Source organism: Gigantopelta aegis, chromosome 14, assembly GCF_016097555.1.
Source record: "Gigantopelta aegis isolate Gae_Host chromosome 14, Gae_host_genome, whole genome shotgun sequence".
Taxonomy (NCBI): Eukaryota; Metazoa; Mollusca; class Gastropoda; order Neomphalida; family Peltospiridae; genus Gigantopelta; species Gigantopelta aegis.
This window is the reverse complement of record NC_054712.1, coordinates 16,661,792-16,680,697: the sequence shown is the minus strand read 5'-3', so window position 1 is coordinate 16,680,697 and position 18,906 is coordinate 16,661,792. Positions and strand designations below refer to the sequence as shown.

General features: G+C 36.4%; 1 protein-coding gene across 3 annotated transcripts in view; it reads right to left on the bottom strand.

Moving 5' to 3' along the window:
- Positions 1-18,906, bottom strand: part of LOC121389559 (calbindin-32-like) — a 160,570-nt gene that overhangs the window by 35,062 nt on the left and 106,602 nt on the right. For all 3 annotated transcript variants that reach the window (XM_041521231.1, XM_041521232.1, XM_041521230.1), the window contains exons 4-6: positions 15,919-16,005; positions 9,542-9,598; positions 880-963 (exon numbers count right to left, since the gene is read on the bottom strand). In XM_041521231.1, the coding sequence (XP_041377165.1) occupies positions 880-963; positions 9,542-9,598; positions 15,919-16,005 (228 nt within the window). The remainder of the gene's footprint in view (positions 1-879; positions 964-9,541; positions 9,599-15,918; positions 16,006-18,906) is intronic.

The window sequence follows — 18,906 nt, the reverse complement described above, 5'->3', positions numbered from 1 at the left end:
GGGTATTCCTTCGCCTTCTCTTCTTCTTGTGCTTCTTCTTCTTCTTTTGCGGTCTGAGCCCCATGTGCTGTAGTGACGTCATACCCTACGATGGCTTTACGATTTCGTAGCGCTAAGATTGCTTCGAAAATATGGGCCCAGACTCAGTCTCATATGACGTCACACACATACAATTTGTATGGCGTTGTCATGACATTACTGTCTCAGACTCTATTAGAGTGTCGAGTCTAGACTCTAAACGTTTTATAAGCACGGGCCTGCTGAGCCGGGATGTCCTCTTTACGTCTGCAGCTGGTCCCGTCTTCTGACAGGGCCCAGTTTCACAAAACATCGTAAGCCTAGTTTTGCATGTACACTAAACCACAACTCTTATTACTATTATAGTACAAAAATATAGTTAGCAATACACATATTTCATTTTCGTTTGTCCCTATAATGCTCCATCTTCCTTAATGATGTAATTTTCTTCGTAAAACAGACGACAAACACGTGTAAATGTATGTCCGGTATAACTGCTAGTCGCAGACGCAAACTTACGATGTTTTGTGAAATTGCCCCCAGAGTTGCGACTTTTGGTCTGCTTTGACAAGTGGCGATTAGAAGATAGGATTCCAGCATTATAGACACCAAGTGACCGTAGTTAAAACGTGCTGAGGTGTGGTTAAAGAAATGAATAAATCGATGGACTCGCCATTGGAAATAGTCGTTATAGAAAACAGTTCCTGTGGACGTGACTATATACACTGTGTAACTAGCGGCATTTGTGGTTAGCCTAAAAAAAACCCATTAATCATCGGTTTTGTGGATCTTCTAGTAAACAAATTACAAAATAAATTACCAATATCGTGAATGACGTAAGAGAAAATTTGAGACAGTTACCATTGTATCCGCGTACGTAATTAACTGTTCTTCAGAAACCTCGCCTTCCTTCTTCGACTGTTTCAGCAAGTCATATAAAAAATTCTGAAATTAAAAAAGAAAAAAAAGAAAAACAAGATATAATATTGATTTGCATTATGTATGAACTACATACAACTAGTGCGCGGAAGTGTTACCATGGCATATATTTTAATAGTATGTTGTAAAGTTGGGGCTGCAGGAACCGCGCTGATTATAAGTACAGTGAAACCCATCTAAACCGGACACCCTTGGGAACAAGACAAGTGTCCGGTTATAATAGGGATCCGGTTTAGCGAGGTTAAGTTCTGTCCTGGTTTTTTAAGAAAGAACTTCGTAAAACGTCCGGTTTTGATTTGAGGGAATTCCGGTTTACAGAGGGTCCCGTCTTGAAAGGTTTCACTGTATATTGTAAAGCAAGGCGCTGTCGCCGTTGTCTCAAGTTGAAAATCCTGTTCCACTAATTAGGTTGTTTTGTAGTCAGGTACCTGGCTGATAGTAATGAGGTTTGACAACACGCCTGGTTCTCTGGAACAAGGCGTGTGCTTCATCTCAATCATTGGCAATGTCATTAGAGATTGGCGTTTACCCTAGCAACATTAATTGGAAGTTAATTACAACGAACGTTCAATGTTAAACTTATGTTGTTAAATGTTCTTTCTTTTTTTTTAAATCTTTAATTCGTCTGTCAGTCTCTTCGTTTGTTTGTCCGTCTGTTCTTTCCTAGTACCAATAAAAAAATACCCAATATTTGGTACTTACATCAAAATTAAAAGAAGAACAAACATACACACACATGGACACACAAAGACGCACACACATCACACACATACACAAAGACGGACACACATCACACACATATATACACACATGTATATACACACACATACACACACACAAACACACACACACACACAGAGAGAGAGAGAGAGAGAGAGAGAGAGAGAGAGAGAGAGAGAGAGAGAGAGAGACAGAGACAGAGCGAGACAGAGAGAGAGAGACAGAGACAGAGACAGAGATGCAGACACACACACAAACACATACAAACATACATACACACACCACCACCACCACATCCGAATATACATCCCATTCTACCAGTATGTAGTTGTGGAAATCAAACAACTTTCTTTCTTTTTTTCTGTTAATGCAGTTAATACGAAAGGCAAAGACGCAATCTCTGGAATTCATTGCAAAAATTTCAGCCAATAAATTTACAATTCATTTTAAATGGTAAAAAGTGTTCTAACTGAAGACGACAATAAAAATAATGTTTTATGTACATAAATATATATAAATGAAACATAAATGAAACAAAACGTTTTCCTTAATTAGCAAATAATGTATGAACGCTTTTGTGTGTGTGTATAGCTTCTACGTAATCAAATTGCGATGTCTTGTTTGTGTTTTGTGTTTCTGTTACAAACCTGCTGTCTGATTATCTAACAGAGAGAGAGAGAGAGAGAGAGAGAGAGAGAGAGAGAGAGAGAGAGAGAGAGAGAGAGAGAGAGAGAGAGAGAGAGAGAGAGAGAGAGAGAGAAAGAGAGTGAGAAAGAGAGTGAGAGTGAGAGAGAGAGAGAGAGCTTTATTGCTTCTTTTCTTTCTTTCTTTCTTTCTTTGTTTCTCTCTTTCAATAATATTTATTTCTGGTCATATTTAAATTGCAAAAATATATTACTGTCGTCACATGTATGTATTGTGGAAAAGGCCTAGTAAATTGTATAACTTGTGCCTAATCAGTTTGTTTGTTTGTTGTTGTTTTTTTGTTGTTTTGCTTTTAACTGTTTATTGTTGTTCATATGGCAGTTATTAATTAAAAGAGTAAATAAAAATAATATGTAAAAAAAAAACCTGACTGACCCCACACTTATTTGAAATGAATAAAATATCTTTCCATGAGAAATAACTATTAGAATTATATATACTTTGTTTATGTACGTGATCTTTTTTACAGGTTCTGTAATAAAAGGTTTGCATAATAAAAAACACAACCGTTGGCCAGTAAAATGGCTCATTGAAAACTGAAGTGTTCAATGTGGGGTGGGGTGGGTTTATTTGTTTTTTGTTAATATTTCATTTGTTTTATAGCAGGCCGATATATATCTGAATACACATGTACAAGCGATGTTACTTACTGGAAGATGTCATAAATAATTTATTCACTCACGGAAGGTCTTTTCATAGGAAATGATGGAAATGATTTAAGGGTGGAATTCAGTACAGCTTGCAAAAGGTTCCGTGTATGTCGTCATTACTTGCAATGGTCAGATTTTGTTTTTCACAGACGGCGAAATTACCGACATCTGGATGGCGCCGTTATTACTCTGATATATGGGCGTGGCACATCAAGCAGACGCTTATACTGGACGATAAAAGTTTCGTTGACATCGATATTTCTTTTCTCAAATAAAAATGTCTTTTAGTTCACAAATGGCTTGAAGCCCAATTATAAGTAACATGGACATTTCGTCAGAAATGCAACCAAGTGGTTTAATAGTGGTTTTCACGCAAAACACGGGCTTCAGGAAGGAAGGAAGGAAGGAAGGAAGGAAATGTTTTATTTAACGACGCATTCAACACATTTTATTTACGGTTATATGGCGTCGGACATATGGTTAAGGACCACACAGATATCAAGAAAGGAAACCCGCTGTCGCCATGTCATGGGCTACTCTTTTCGATTAGCACGTACCAAGGCCTTTGATATACCAGTCGTGGCGCGAACGCTTTACCACTAGGTTACGTCCTGACCCGAGCTTCAGGAGGCATTCGTGAAATTTAGATACCAGCCGCATTTTTGTAAAGGGGGGGGGGGGGGGGGGGGGGGGCGGCTCGTTTTTGTCCGAATTAAACGAAAATGCCCGAATCTTGATTTACAATATTTATTCTTAACAGCATTGATGCCAAACAGCTATATGGGGTTGCAAACGAATCACTATTACACGTATTACAACTAATTGTGAGGGTAGAATGATGAAAATACATGGTAAAAAGGTCTCAGGTTAGCATATTTTGCCCGAACTTGCTTCAGCACTGGGGTGTGGTGGGAGGCACTTGACCTAAGCTCCCCCCCCCCCCCCCCCCTCCCCCGTTACGTATGCTTATGCTCAGTCGTCTGTAAATCAACCCGTTTCGGTGTAAGAATTTTGTTTGGTGTTTTTCTGCATTGCCAGTCATATCGTTATCAGAAGAAGAAGATAAAAAAAAACACTTTCCTTTCCTATTGCGTCACCGCACTAAATGCCGCACTTACCTCGTGGCGCGCCATTGTGCTGTCGGAATCCAGGACGCCATAACCGGAAGTCGCGCTACGTTTCCACGTGCACAGAAATATTATATGGAATCTGTAGTGATCAGATTCTGCAACTTGGTGTTATTTTGTTCTTTAACCAGCACGGCCCTTGCATCATCTACAGCACAACAACGCCAGACTACACGTTGACAGATTGGTGGAGTATATCCGAACCAAAGAAACAAAACAAAACATGGCTGTGTTGTCGTGACCAGCACGATCACCAGATCTGTCGCCCATAGATTATCTAAGGAACGAGATGTCCTCTGACAATGCGCCAACAAAAAAGGATTCTTTTGTTTAACGACACGACTAGAGCACATTGATGTATTAATCATCGGCTATTGGATGTCAAACATTTGGTACTTCAGACATATAGTCTTAAAGAAAAAAACCGCTAATGTTTTCCAGTAGCATCAAGGGATATTTTATAGGCACTATCTCACAGACAGAAAAGTACATACCACGGCCTTTGATATACCAGTCGTGGTGCACTGGCTGGGACGAGAAATAGCCTAATGGGTCAACCTTTGGAGATCGATCCTAGACCGACGGTGCACCAGGTGTGCGCTTTACCACTGGGTTACGTCTCTCCACACGAGTCAAGAACTGCGAAATACAGTTCCCCAGATATGAAACGGTGAGTCTGTACATAACGTGTGATCGGTTCCATGCGAGGCAGGTGCATTGCCTTCATTCACGCACAAGCCGTACATACGCATTGCTCTGGTGTGAAACAACATTTTCGGTCAGCGCCCTTTGACGATTTTTCGTTATTTTCATCGAGATATTTTTAAGACTGGACCAATGAAATATTTTACGGAGGGGACTAAGAGCATAAGGGCAGTCAGACCAATTCCTATAAACGATACATCAATAAAAGGTTGGCATTCGCGGAATGGAAATTGTTAATAAATTGTTTTTTAAAGGGGGGAACTTGAATTTCTTTAGGGGAGACAGGTCCGACCCCCCCCCCCCCCCCCCCTCTCCGGTCGCCTAACTTATATCCGCCCATGATTCTTAACGTTTCATTCAGGATATCGCCATGGCAGATATTCCATTTACTAGAATCAACTTGCATTTATGTGATTAAAGACAAATTTACTTCCCTATGAACGATTTTGTCACGTCACAAAAACTTTTGGCGTCGAGTATATATAATTACTCGGCCGGCATTCGATTTTTTGACAGTCTTAACTTCATTTAAACAACCAGGATAGGCATTCACTCGCGTGAAAGCTAATGGATAATTACAGGGTTTTTTTTTTTAAAAAAAAAGAAACAGTGGATTAAAAAGAGAGAAAACATCAAAAACTTTCACACTCGTATTACATAAATACATATTCATGAACATGGGGGGGGGGGGGGGGGGGGGGTATATTCATGAACACGCAGGCGGTGTGTGCAGGAAGGGGTCTAGACTGTAGCTAACGACGTTTATAGGAGTTCGAGTAATGCTCTCTCGAAAAATACCTGGACTATTTCTCGTTCCAGCCAGTGCACCACGACTGCTATATCAAAGGCCGTGGTATGTACTATCCTGTCTGTGGGATGGTGCATATAAAAGATACCTTGCTGCTAATCGAAAAGAGTAGCCCATGAAGTGACGACAGCGGGTTTCGTCTCTTAGTATCTGTGTGGTCCTTAACCAAAATTATGTCTGACGCCATAAAATGTGTTAAGTGCGTTGTTAAATGAAACATTTCTTTCTATCTAGTCTCAAGGGGCGGTATGTAGCCCAGTGGTAAAACGCTCGCTTGATTCGCGGTCGGTCTGAGATCAGTGGACCCATTGAGCTATTTCTCGTTCCAGCCAGTGCACCAAGACTGGTATATCAAAGGTCGTGGTATGTGCTGTCCTATCTGTGTTATGTGTATATAAAATATCCTTTGCTACCAATGGAAACAATGTGGCGCGTTTCCTCTCTGAGACTATATGTCAAATTTACCAAATGTGTGACAGTGACATCCAATAGCCGATTATTAATAAATCGATGTGCTCTAGTGGTGTCGTTAAAGAAAACAAACTTCTTTTTTTAACTCTCTACTCTCTTGTGATGCATATACAGATTAACTGAAACATATTTTATTGAATATAATATACAAAAGCATTGGGAACAAGTTATCCGTATACACAGATACTCACGCGTTACAGTTTTTAAGTAAATTATGTATGTAGATGCATAATATATTAGATAGAAAGATTGAATCGTGGTTTAGTTTTTTTTGTGGGTTTTTGTTTTCAATTTTATCGGATTTATTTGTAAAATAAAGGCATGAATAAGCGTGTGACAAGGTTACATTGATTGTGTGCGTCATAACATAAATGTTATACATCACTAGGAAACGTGTTGTCATTTACCAAGTGATCACATACTACATCTGTGCTACTGCATGACAAAAGTTTATATATATATATATATATATATATTGCATACTTATGTAACTGATACAGTACGCATCCTTAAATAGGTGTTAGTTATGTGTACACAAGGGTCTTGTTATTTAAATATGCTACTGAAGCTGAAACTTGTTTTATTTACTTGTTAAAGGTGCTTAGCCATCATAATAACCTGAGTAATATTATTGTAAACGTTGACACTAGCCATCATAATAACCTGAGTAATATTATTGTAAACGTTGATACTAGCCATCATAATAACCTGAGTAATATTATTGTAAACGTTGACACTAGTCATCATAATAACCTGAGCAATATTATTGTAAACGTTGACACTAGCCATCATAATAACCTGAGCAATATTATTGTAAACGTTGACACTAGCCATCATAATAACTTGAGTAATATTATTGTAAACGTTGACACTAGCCATCAAAATAATCTGAGCAATATTTCTGTAACAGTTGACACTATCCATCAAACTACTCTGAGCAATATTTCTGTAAAAGTTGACACTAGCCATCAAAATAATCTCAGCAATATTTCTGTAAATGTTGGCACTAGCCATTAAAATAACTTGAGCAATATTTCTGTAAAAGTTGAAACAAGCCATCAAAATACCCTGAGTAATATTTCTGTAAAAGTTGAAACAAGCCATCAAAATAATCTGAGCAATATTTATGTAAAAGTTGAAACAAGCCGTCAAAATAACCTGAGCAAACTTTCTGTAAATGTTGACACTAGACATCAACATAATCTAAGCAATATTTGTGAATAGTCGATGTATTTTTGTGCTGAGGTGTCATTAAACACGTTCATGTATTCCATTTCGTATCATGTTTACGTACCGAGTGAAATAATTTTCCATTAGCGAGTGAAAATTAAAATTATTTCACGAGGCACACAAACTTAATACGAAATGGTATTTACTACCCATTATCGATTTTAATTTTACATGTTTTAACTCGTTTGATCGTAGCGTTAGCCAATCGGATGACGTCGGTGTGATACGACCCACTTTACGTTCTAGATAGTTACGAACCAAGATAGCTGTAGCAATATGGATAAAAATTACAACTCCTTGCTTCCAATATTGTTCTGTGTTCATCAGTGTTCCTTGCTTCCAATAGTGTTCTGTGTTCATCATTCATTGCATTTAGACGTTACTCAAGTTGTATAAAGGGTTTTGGCGCCTGTACTTTCATTTCATTTCAACTTATTTTCGTGCTTATATCAAATTAAGGTTCAAGAACGCTATCCTGGGCACGCACATCAGCTATCTGGGCTGTCTGTGCAGGACAGTGGGTTAGTTGTTAGTTGGTTAGTGGTTAGTGAAAGAGAAGAGGGTGTAGTGGCCTTACACCTACCCATTGAGCCCTTAAGAACTCGCTCTGGGATGGAGCCGGTACCGGGCTACGAACCCTGTACCTACCAGCCTGTAGTCCGATGGCTTAACCACGACGCTACTGAGGCCGGTGCGCGCCTGTACTGGTGAGTACTATAAAGTGGCAGTCCTCATACAGACGGAGTTGGAACTATATAGCATGGTTAAGATCAGCTCTCCTCTGTAGATAAAGCACTTGACAGTGAGGCATGGCTATCAACACTCATAACATCTTTTCGAATCATTCTAGTGCAGAGATACGGCATGGAATATGCCAATAGATCCCTAGTCCTCATGTTTGTTACGGGTTTTGTTATATATTTTAAAATTTTATATTATTGTTTTGATGTATTACTGGTGTGTAGATTAACATATTATCGTCAGTTTTCTCGTGGGGAAAACAATTCTTCGTTTTGAAAGCCAAATAAATTTACCTGTATTATAATGAAAATTGGAATACCCATATATTCAGCAATACCGACCCTCCCCCCCCCCCCCCCCAAAAAAAAAAAACCCAACAAGAACAATAACAACACAAAAAACCCAAACCACCTCCCCCCCCCCCCCCCCCCCCCCCCACAAAAAAAAAAAAAAGAAAAAGAGAAGAACAACCGTAAATCAGGTTTATGAATATTTTGTAATTACAACAGTTTTACTTGATTATAAAAGTTTAATTCTGTGAAACAACCTGTAATTCTGAATTTCAATGTGTTAATCTCTGTTTTAAACAAATGTTACTGCTGGAAATTATATTTGCGTTTATACTGGTGTTTACATAAGTAAGTGTACGAGACAGGGAGCAGGGGAGCAACTGCAAAAACGATAGAGATATTCGGGCAAAATGTGCTAACCTGAGGCCTTTTTACCATGTATTTCTATCATTATACACGCACAATTAGTTGTAATCCATGTACAAATGCGCAGTGATTCGTTTGGATTCCTATATAGCTGTTTGGTAGTAATGCTAATATGAAAACATTTTGTTATTCAGATTCGGGCATTTTCGTTTACTTCGGACAAAAACCATCCTGCCCCCCTACAAAAATGGGAGCCCGTTTGCCTATGTGTTTTTGGTATATTTATTTGCAATGTAGTTAATATTACTTTAAGGATCAGTTTATGATGACATATCAAAGCATAAAAGTCATTTCCATCACATATCTATCTATCTATCTATCTATGTATCTATATATATATATATATATATATATATATATATATATACACACATATATCACCGTAAGATTGTTCTGAAGTAATGCTGGTTGCAGAGAAAATCAAACTAAGACACAAGAGCTGTCCTTTAAAGGCTACTCCCCTGCGCGTGCTGTAACCCCACCGTGGTGCATGGGTGTAACATTCTCTTTGAGAATGGCCAATACAGCACAAAATTGAAATTTTGAGTAAAAGTCAGTATCTATCTGTGATATTTGTGTTTTTATATTGATGTTGATCATCACTTTATTTGTTTGCATTACCATAGTTTGACACCCAATAGCCGATGTATTTTTCGTGCTGGGGTGTCGTTAAACATTCATTCATCTATTCATTCTTTAAAGGCTACTTACCTTTAGTTCATCAGCTTCGATGAATCCACTACAATCTGTATCGTAGTCTCGCCATAGCTGTAAAAATAAAAGTTAAATCTTAGATTAGAATCATAAAATATTATCGTATTAAGTTTTCTCTTCTTCTTGTGATTTCTTCTTCTTCTTCTTCTTCTTTTTCTTCTGCATCAGTTTGTATGAAAAAAAATTAAATATCCAGCAAACCCACCAATAATAATATATTTTAATTAGAATATACATACATACATGTATATAATTAGAATAGGTTTAAAGTTACTCTATATTTTCGAAGATAACCTAAAATATATTTATATTAAAAAAAATATTTTTTACGCGATTTCGAAATTTATGGTCAGTTGTTGGTTATGTATTATGATTTCTAAATTTGTGGTTAGCTGTGACTACATACGCGATTTCAAAATTTATGGTCAGTTGTTGGTTATGTATTATGATTTCTAAATTTGTGGTTAGCTGTGACTACATACGCGATTTCAAAATTTATGGTCAGTTGTTGGTTATGTATTATGATTTCTAAATTTGTGGTTAGTTGTGACTACATACCTGATTTCTAAATTTAAAACCAGCTATGAAATATATTAACCTAAAATATATTTATAATAAAAAATAATCCGAACATTTGCGCGATTTCTAAGTTTATGGTCAGTTGTTGGTTATGTATATATGGTTTCTAAATGTGTGGTTAGCTGTGACTATATACGTGATTTCTAGATTTAAGACAAGCTATTGACTCCATGCTCGTTTTCTAGATTTGTGGTCAGCTATCGCGTAATACAGGATTTCTAGATGTGTGATCTGTTGGTGTTTATGTACATTGGTGACTTCTAAATTTGTAGCCATCTGGTATTGTTGTATACGGGTGATTTTTAAAAGTGATCATCTGAAATTGATATCCATGCATGATTACCAAATGTGTCGTCATATTTAAAAGTTTTAAAAATAATTATAGTATTAAGTTTTAGTTTTGGGTTTTTTCTACTTTGTTCCCATTCTCCTTCTTGTATAATTATTTTTTAAATATTCACCAAACCCATCAAGTATAATTTTAATTAGGAATTTTTAAGATAATCTAACATATATTTACATAAGTCATGTTCAAAATTTAAAATAATCCGACATTTTGCATGATTTCTAGATTTGTGTTCAGCTAATACTGATGTCCATGCGTGATTGCCAGATTTATGGACAGCTATTTACTACATGCATGATATCTAGATTTGTGGTTAGCTGATATTGATGTCCATGCGTGTTTGCTAGATTTATGGACAGCTATTGCTTACATGCATGACATCTAGATTTGTGGTTAGCTGATATTGATGTACAAGCATGATTGGGTCAATCTGTGGTGGATAGGATTATTGTAAATGTTATAACCTGAAATTGATGTCCACGCGTGATTACCAGATTTGTCGTCAGTTCCAGATTTATAATGAGCGCATATTACCATGCATGTACAAGAAGTCTATTAATTCTTCATGTATATTTGTCGCCGGTGTAGCCTACCATCAGGTTTCTACCCGCGGCCACGGAGCATACACGTTTAAATCACTTCACTAGCCACAAGATGGCAGAGTGGATTATTTAATGGCTGAAGAGCGTGTCCCGGGGAGATAATGCGACTACAAAATCGCTTCCGTCACGCAACAAGAAGATTAATTATTCATCTTGGTGGCAGTCACTAACGGAAGTATTAATGGACAATGTTGATGTGGATTAATTCCTGGTTGACGATGTATACTGTCAAACCATCTATACACACAGGTTATCTTTAAGCAGCGCATAAGGTTAACCGGTGCTCGGATCGGTTCCCAACTCCAGCTCCAACTCCAAGGTTAGTTTCGACTGTTAAATGAGGAGGTTTCATGACCATTTGCACGGACGTCTCTCTCAGTAACCATTAATAACTAATCATTAAACCCTGGTCCGGGGAGAGCCCATGGCGTGTTCAGGGGACCGAGCGCTCACGAACAGTTTAACTGGTTCAGTACCATCATTTTCTGTCACATCACATTCATTTCTGGTTAGACGCAAACACCAGTCTGGCGAGCGACTGCGATCTCTCGTCGTCTTGAACATATCTTAAATAGCTGAGGTGTTTGCCCAAATGCGTGTTCAAAATAGCAAGAGCTTGCGGTCGTTTGCTAGACTAATTTTTGCGCCTAAAGTTAAATACATTGTATGTGATAGAACACCATGGTACCAGTCAAATTATTCGAGGGCGCTCGATCTCCTGTACACGCAGAAGGACATCATGACTAAACTTTAAGCATTAAAATAAATGAAAATTAATTAATTAATAACACACTGATTGTTTATGTTTTGTAAGTACATAATTAAAAACAAATCATAAGTTGGCGTAGGGGAAACAAGTGCGCCAAGGACTATCACGTATAGTAGTATGTTTTACTGAAATTAGGGATTGTAGGTTCCATGTCAATTCGTATGCATTGTCTCGTAATAGCAAATAGCATAGGGTAGAACGTAAGTACTAATCTTATTGTTTAAAATGGGCTGTTCATTTTAAAGTAATAAATATTACATGATATGTCTCTTTCATTTTTTTTGTGGAGGTCGTAAATGACATAAACAAGAACAAAGTCTTTTTCATCGAGGATCTGGACATATATTCACTAGATCCGTTTTCATACAAATGGGTTTGTACCCCTCTTAGAAAATTATTAAATCACAATATAGCTTTTTATTTGACATCAACATCAGTGGCTCACGAGTGCTTTGGAGGTATTCTATATTTCCATTGTAATTTACGACAATGGTAAGCTACCCCGGCCCGCATCATGAAACGAGGTGTCGATCGTGGATATTTATGACGATAGTACGCCTACGATCGTTTCTTTGATAGCATTAAGATGTAAACACAATAAATATTACATGATAACTCTCTTTCATGTTTTGTGAAGGTCGTAAATGACCTAAAAAAAGACAAAGATTATGTTGAAATTTTTTTGTTTTTGTTGGTGATATCGTGCTACCCAACACATTTTTATCGAGATATCTGTTATTATAGCAACATTTTAACTGATATATGATATCCTTTTTGCATACAACGTTTGGGTTGCAGTCCTCCAAAGAAGTAAATTATTCGTCGTGTAAAACTATTCATCGTTTTCGTATTTCAGTTAATTTATAACATGAAAAATGTATTACGCATTGCGAAACGTATTGCAGTTACAAATACAAAGATAAAACTTGAAAGACTATAATGACTATATATATATATATATATATATATATATATATATATATATATATATATATATATACATATACACATACACATACACATACACATACACATATATACATATATACATATACATATACATATACATATATATATACACATATATACATATATACATATATATATATATATAATTCAAGTAACATTAATCAAAATGTTGTTACCATCAACAAAAAACAAACGACGTCATATATAGCAAATTGAAGTGACAATTAGCTACTAGTACTTTATTATCCACAAATCAGTTTTATGTTCAAAACTCCAGAAATATTGAAAATCAATACATCAAGACTAATTTATGACGTCAAGTGAATTCCCATTACTGGGTGTGGAATGTATTACCTTCGTGCAATTCAAGATCATTTATAACTATGGATATAGAAAATAATACATGAGTGGTCGATAGATACCATTTATCTTAAAACGAGTTGTTTTAAAATGTATCTTACATATTCAGGTTTTAAGCAAATGTTAACATCTTTTTCGACTAAAAGTTATTTACAACCCTTGAACTTGTAGCTAACTTACGCGTCACAGACAAGTGATTGTCCGGTTAACTACACGTCACAGTGTAATTGATTTCGATCGTGCTGTTTTTTCATTGGATGTATGGCATTGGTGATCTGGTCATCACCTAGGAGCAGCCAGTCGTATGTCTTGAAATTGTTAACACACGTACATGTGTAGACAAGTATGCGTTATCAAAAATAACGCATGGTATTCTCACCAACGGATGTGTGAGACAAAGCAATAACATAATGGAAAAAGTAATAGGAAATTTTAAAGCAATATGTATTAACGTATTGCACGCCAGAATGCCTACATTAAGGTATCACCATACGTTTTACAACTGACATATGTTACACAAAACATTGCAGAGAAAACCATGGGCGTCAATCCGGCTTTAAAAGTGTGTGTGTGGGGGGGGGGGGGGGGGGGGGGGGGGGGCGTGTTAGTGTGTGTGTGTGTGTGTGTGTGTGTGTGTGCGCGCGCATTGGGTGTGTGTGTGTGTACATTGTGGTGTGTGTGTGTGTGTGTGAGCGTGTGTGCTAAACGAAAAAGTGTGTGTGTGTGTGGGGGGGGGGGGGACATTTATATAGATTGTCCCCCGGCGTTGAAAAGTGAGGGGGACGCGTCCCCCCTGTCCCCCACCGATCGACGCCCATGGAGAAATCAATAATAATAATATATTAGAGACAGACGACGGAAACAAAGACAAACTGTATAAATAAATAGATGAATGAATGAATTGTCACAACATGTCAAAACCATTACATGCAGGTATAAACTAATGCACAATTATAGTTATATTAATATTTAATATTGTTATTAAAAATGTATAGTATGTTCGTGAAAATATATTGTTAATTTTATTTGTAAATTATTTTTATATATTAGTGTAATTACGATTAACGGCTTAGGTTGCAACAATTTAAATGCATAATCGCTGACAAAAATTCCAGTGCTGATATTAAATACTTAAATGAATTTTTGGTTTCCAGATTTATGACATTTGAACATATTATTATGACATTGGTTGAAGTTATTCGCCCCCAAATTCTTGATACTGTAATATCGCAAACCTAACTAAAACGTTGAATCTATTTCCTTATTTTTGTATCTCCCAGTTTATATTTCTGATTTACGAAATAGTAACTTCTAGTTTTTAATCGCGCCAATGCCTTTCTATGATTTTTCATTTCACAATAATCTAAATGTTTTCTTTAAAAACAAACAAATTTGACATAAAAAGGTTGATAATTTTCTTTTTCAGTTACACATCTATTTCTTTAGGCCACAATAAAACCATTTTGTGTTGTTTTGGGGGTTTTTCGATATCACTGATATTAAGATTCTGTGTTTTTTAATTCTGTGTTCTTGAGTTACGATTTTTGTTTTTCTTGTTTTACATGTATACGGTTAATAAGATGGGCACGTTCTATTTTAAAATATATTTGATCTTTTCCGTTATACAATATTTTCTAAACCTGCTAGTCTGTTTACATGTTAAATTAGAGTGGCAATTCGCCAACTTCTCCTGAACCTGTTACTATTTGTACATGTATGACAAATGAAAATAACTGTTTATGCTAGACAAAGTCTTATTATATGTAATGAAATATTTTAATAAAAGTTACAAAAAATAAAAGGATTAATTTATGTTTTAACGAAACAATTCATAAACGTAAGGATTACCCTTTCTGCATAAATAAAATTATTTTTCCAATCATGAAATTGGTCATTTTAATTTGTCATATTTTTCTTTAATTTAAGAATTCATTATTTTTAAGTTAAAATATCCTTTTGTCAGATATATAAAAGGCAATCGAAAGTCGTGCCATTTTATTTCAAATTATTTTAACAAAATTGTGGAACTGTAATCCAAAGTAAATACCTGTAACTTTGAAACATAATAACACATATGAATTAGTTCTATATAGTCAGTCGTTTAATAAGCACCTGCAAAGGACAGTTTAACATAAAAGTTTACTTTTTAAATTTGATTTATAGTTGTTATTTCGAGTATATTTTAATATTTAAGAATACAGAATAAAACTTTTTTTTCCGTGATACGATTTCATTCTTCTATTTGTGTTGAACGCTATCTATTGACCGTTTCTGGGCCCCGTTCCACGAACCGATCTTAGCGCTAAGATCACCTTAAGCACATAAAGTAGTTATGCACATAAGGTAATCGTAGCGCTAAGATCGCTTCGTGGAACGGGACCCTGATATGTTTAGTTATACGTGAACAATGTTTTTAAATTATTGGTTTTGTTAAAAGAAGTTACATTAGCGAAAATATATACCTAATACATACGATATTGCATACTACACGGAAACGCATAATACACCTGTGTTATTTTTGCTTGTGTAATTTGAGAAAGCACTAGTATTCGATTTAGTGTCATGATATTCCATTAATAATAAAACATATAGTAAAGCTGGATCAAAACAACAAAAATAATAAATAATCTCCAGTCTGGATCTGATGTGTTTTGTTGTTGGAGATATATGGAGTTTGTTGTAGTAAACGATGTTATAGAATGATGGAAGAAGTTCAAATATTTTAAAATAACATGTACTAAATAATTACCTTCATAAACTCGACGCTTGATTCTAGTGGGTGATCTCTTCGAAACAGTAATAAAAAGTTTTCCTCCATTGGCAAGATTTGCGCTAGCTGAAAAAACAAACGAACAAGTACATTGTTAAAAGATGTTTACTGGCAAAGTCCATCATGCGTACACACAGGCCATGTTATACGTATACGTATAGGTATACGTATACATATATATCGTATCGTACCCTACAGAACCATGTACAAACACATACAGAAACATACATGATGCGCGCACTCAATACAAACACAATTTTAATGATATCGTATCATGCAATAAATAAATATTCAAACACCATACCATACATACACTGACTTAGTGAGAACATACAGTTAACGAGAAACAATATTTCAGTGATGATTTCAAGAAAGAAATGTTTTATTTAACGACGCACTCAACACATTTTATTTACGGTTATATGGCGTCAGACATATGGTTAAGGACCACACAGATTTTGAGAGGAAACCCGCTGTCGCCTCTACATGGGCTACTCTTTGTGATTAGCAGCAAGGGGATCTTTTATTTGCGCTTCCCACAGGCAGGATAGCACAAACCATGGCCTTTGTTGAACCAGTTATGGATCACTGGTCGGTACAATTGGTTTACACCTACCCATTGAGCCTTGCGGAGCACTCACTCAGGGTTTGGAGTCGGTATCTGGATTAAAAATCCCATGCCTCGACTGGGATCCGAACCCAGTACCTACCAGCCTGTAGACCGATGGCCTAACCACGACGCACCGAGGCCGGTACTGATGATTTCAAAGTCCGGTCTTGATATTAATTACATTTCCCCCGTGATTATATCTGTTAAGGTTGAAGCACGCCCTCCACGGTACACGTACCAGCTATGTGGTTTAGCTATCTGTTATGAACAGTCAGTGGCGGATCCAAAAAAATCCATTGGGGGGGGGGGGGGGGCAGTGACATGAGGTGGAATGTCATGGGAACTTTGTGGGAGGTTTGGAGGGGGATCATAAAATAATGATAATTAATATATAATAAAATCATAACTATCCGCCTCTAACAGTATAGATGTGATTAATGTAACAGAGGGACTCGGGTATCTTTCTGGTTGTAGCTCAAAGGCAGGTCTTCTTCTTCTTCTTAGGGGCGGGATGTAGCCCAGTGGTAAGGTGCTCGCTTGATGCGTGGTCGGTTTGTGATCGATCCCCGTCGGTGGGCCCATTGGGCTATTTCTCGTTCCAACCAGTGCATCACGACTGGTGTATCAAAGGCCGTGGTATGTACTATCCTGATGGTGCATATAAAAGATGCCTTGCTATTAATGGAAAAAAATGTAGTGGGTTTCCTCTCTTAGACTATATTACCAAATGGTTGACATCCAATCGCCGATTATTAATAAATCAATGTGCTTTAGTGGTGTCGTTAAACAAAACAAACTTTTCCCCTCTTTATTCGTCTATGTAAGACAGTGGCAGTCCTCCCATAGGCAGTGCAGGAAGGATGAAATAATATTGTGTCGTGCTCGCATCGATCATACATACATGACCCATTCATTTATCTTGAAGAAGGATCCTCCACCTCAGTGTGAGCACTGTCAGTGTACTCTGGCGGTGCATCACATTTTGGTGGAGTGTACGCATCTGAGAGAAACTAGAAAAAGAAATGTGATGGAATCAAAGAAATGTGATGGAATCATTTCGATTCTATCCAGAACTTTTATTACAATTTCTACGTGATACTGACTTTTTATTCTAAAGTTTAATTTTATCTATCTGTGATATTTGTAATTTTGCATAGTTGTTTACACTGTGTTTTAATTGAACTGTTGCATTTTTATATTGATGTTTATCATCACTTAATGCTTGCATTTACCATAGTTTGATGTATTTTTCGTGCTGTGGTGTCGTTAAACATTCATTCATTCATTTATTTTATTCATTCATTCATTATATGTAAGTTTGCTGTATTTTAAAATGTATCTGCTTGTAAAATGTAGGGAAAGGTCTTACTCTAGGCTAAGCCTGTTGACCAATCCAAATATGTTTTCACAAAATATATAAATATTGTTTAAACCAATTCAGTAAACTCTCGCAACTGTGCTGCAATGCAATGCAATGAATGAATGAAAGTTTAACGACACCCCAGCACGAAAAATACATCGGCTATTGGGTGTCACACTATGGTAATGCAAACAAATAAGGTGATGATCAACATCAAGATAAAACTTCAAGATTTAAATAAAAACAGTGTAAAGAACTGTGCAAAAATACAAATATCACAGATAGATACTGACTTTTACTCCAAATTTCAATTTGTGCTGCATTGGCCATTCTCAAACAGAATGTTACACCCCTGCACCACGGTGAGGTTACAGCACGCGCAGGGGCAATGCAATGAAGTGCAAAAATACTTTCTAACGAGATGCAATTACAGTATGTTGGTTTTATATTACTGAGCCCTAATTCTTATTTTTGTACAGACCCCGAGTTATTATTATTTTTTAATTTTTTTTTAATTTACAGGGACATTCCTGAGTTATCGACTAACAGAGACTTTTTAACGATTGTAATTACATATCAAATATATCTTTCTGCATAAAATATTAGTGGCTTTATATTAAATGTGTTTCTGATCGTTCTAATATTTGTACTAGCGTAAATTTCATTTTATTTCCAAAAATATTTTTTTAACACAAAATCCAGTTTGGGCTTCTTATAAATATTAAGACGACCAGAAACACATTAAATATACAAACAATGATATTCTAAGCAAGAAAATATATTTGATATGTAAGTTTAATCGTAGAAATATTTTATTAGTCGGAAACATCCTACGATGCAGCAAACTCAGGAATGTCCCTTTAACCCCCCCCCCCCACCCCCCAAACAGGAAGGAAGGAAATGGTTTATTTAACGACACATTCAACATATTTTATTTATGATTATATGGCGTCTGACATATGGTTAAGGGCCACGCATATATTGAGGGAGGAAACCC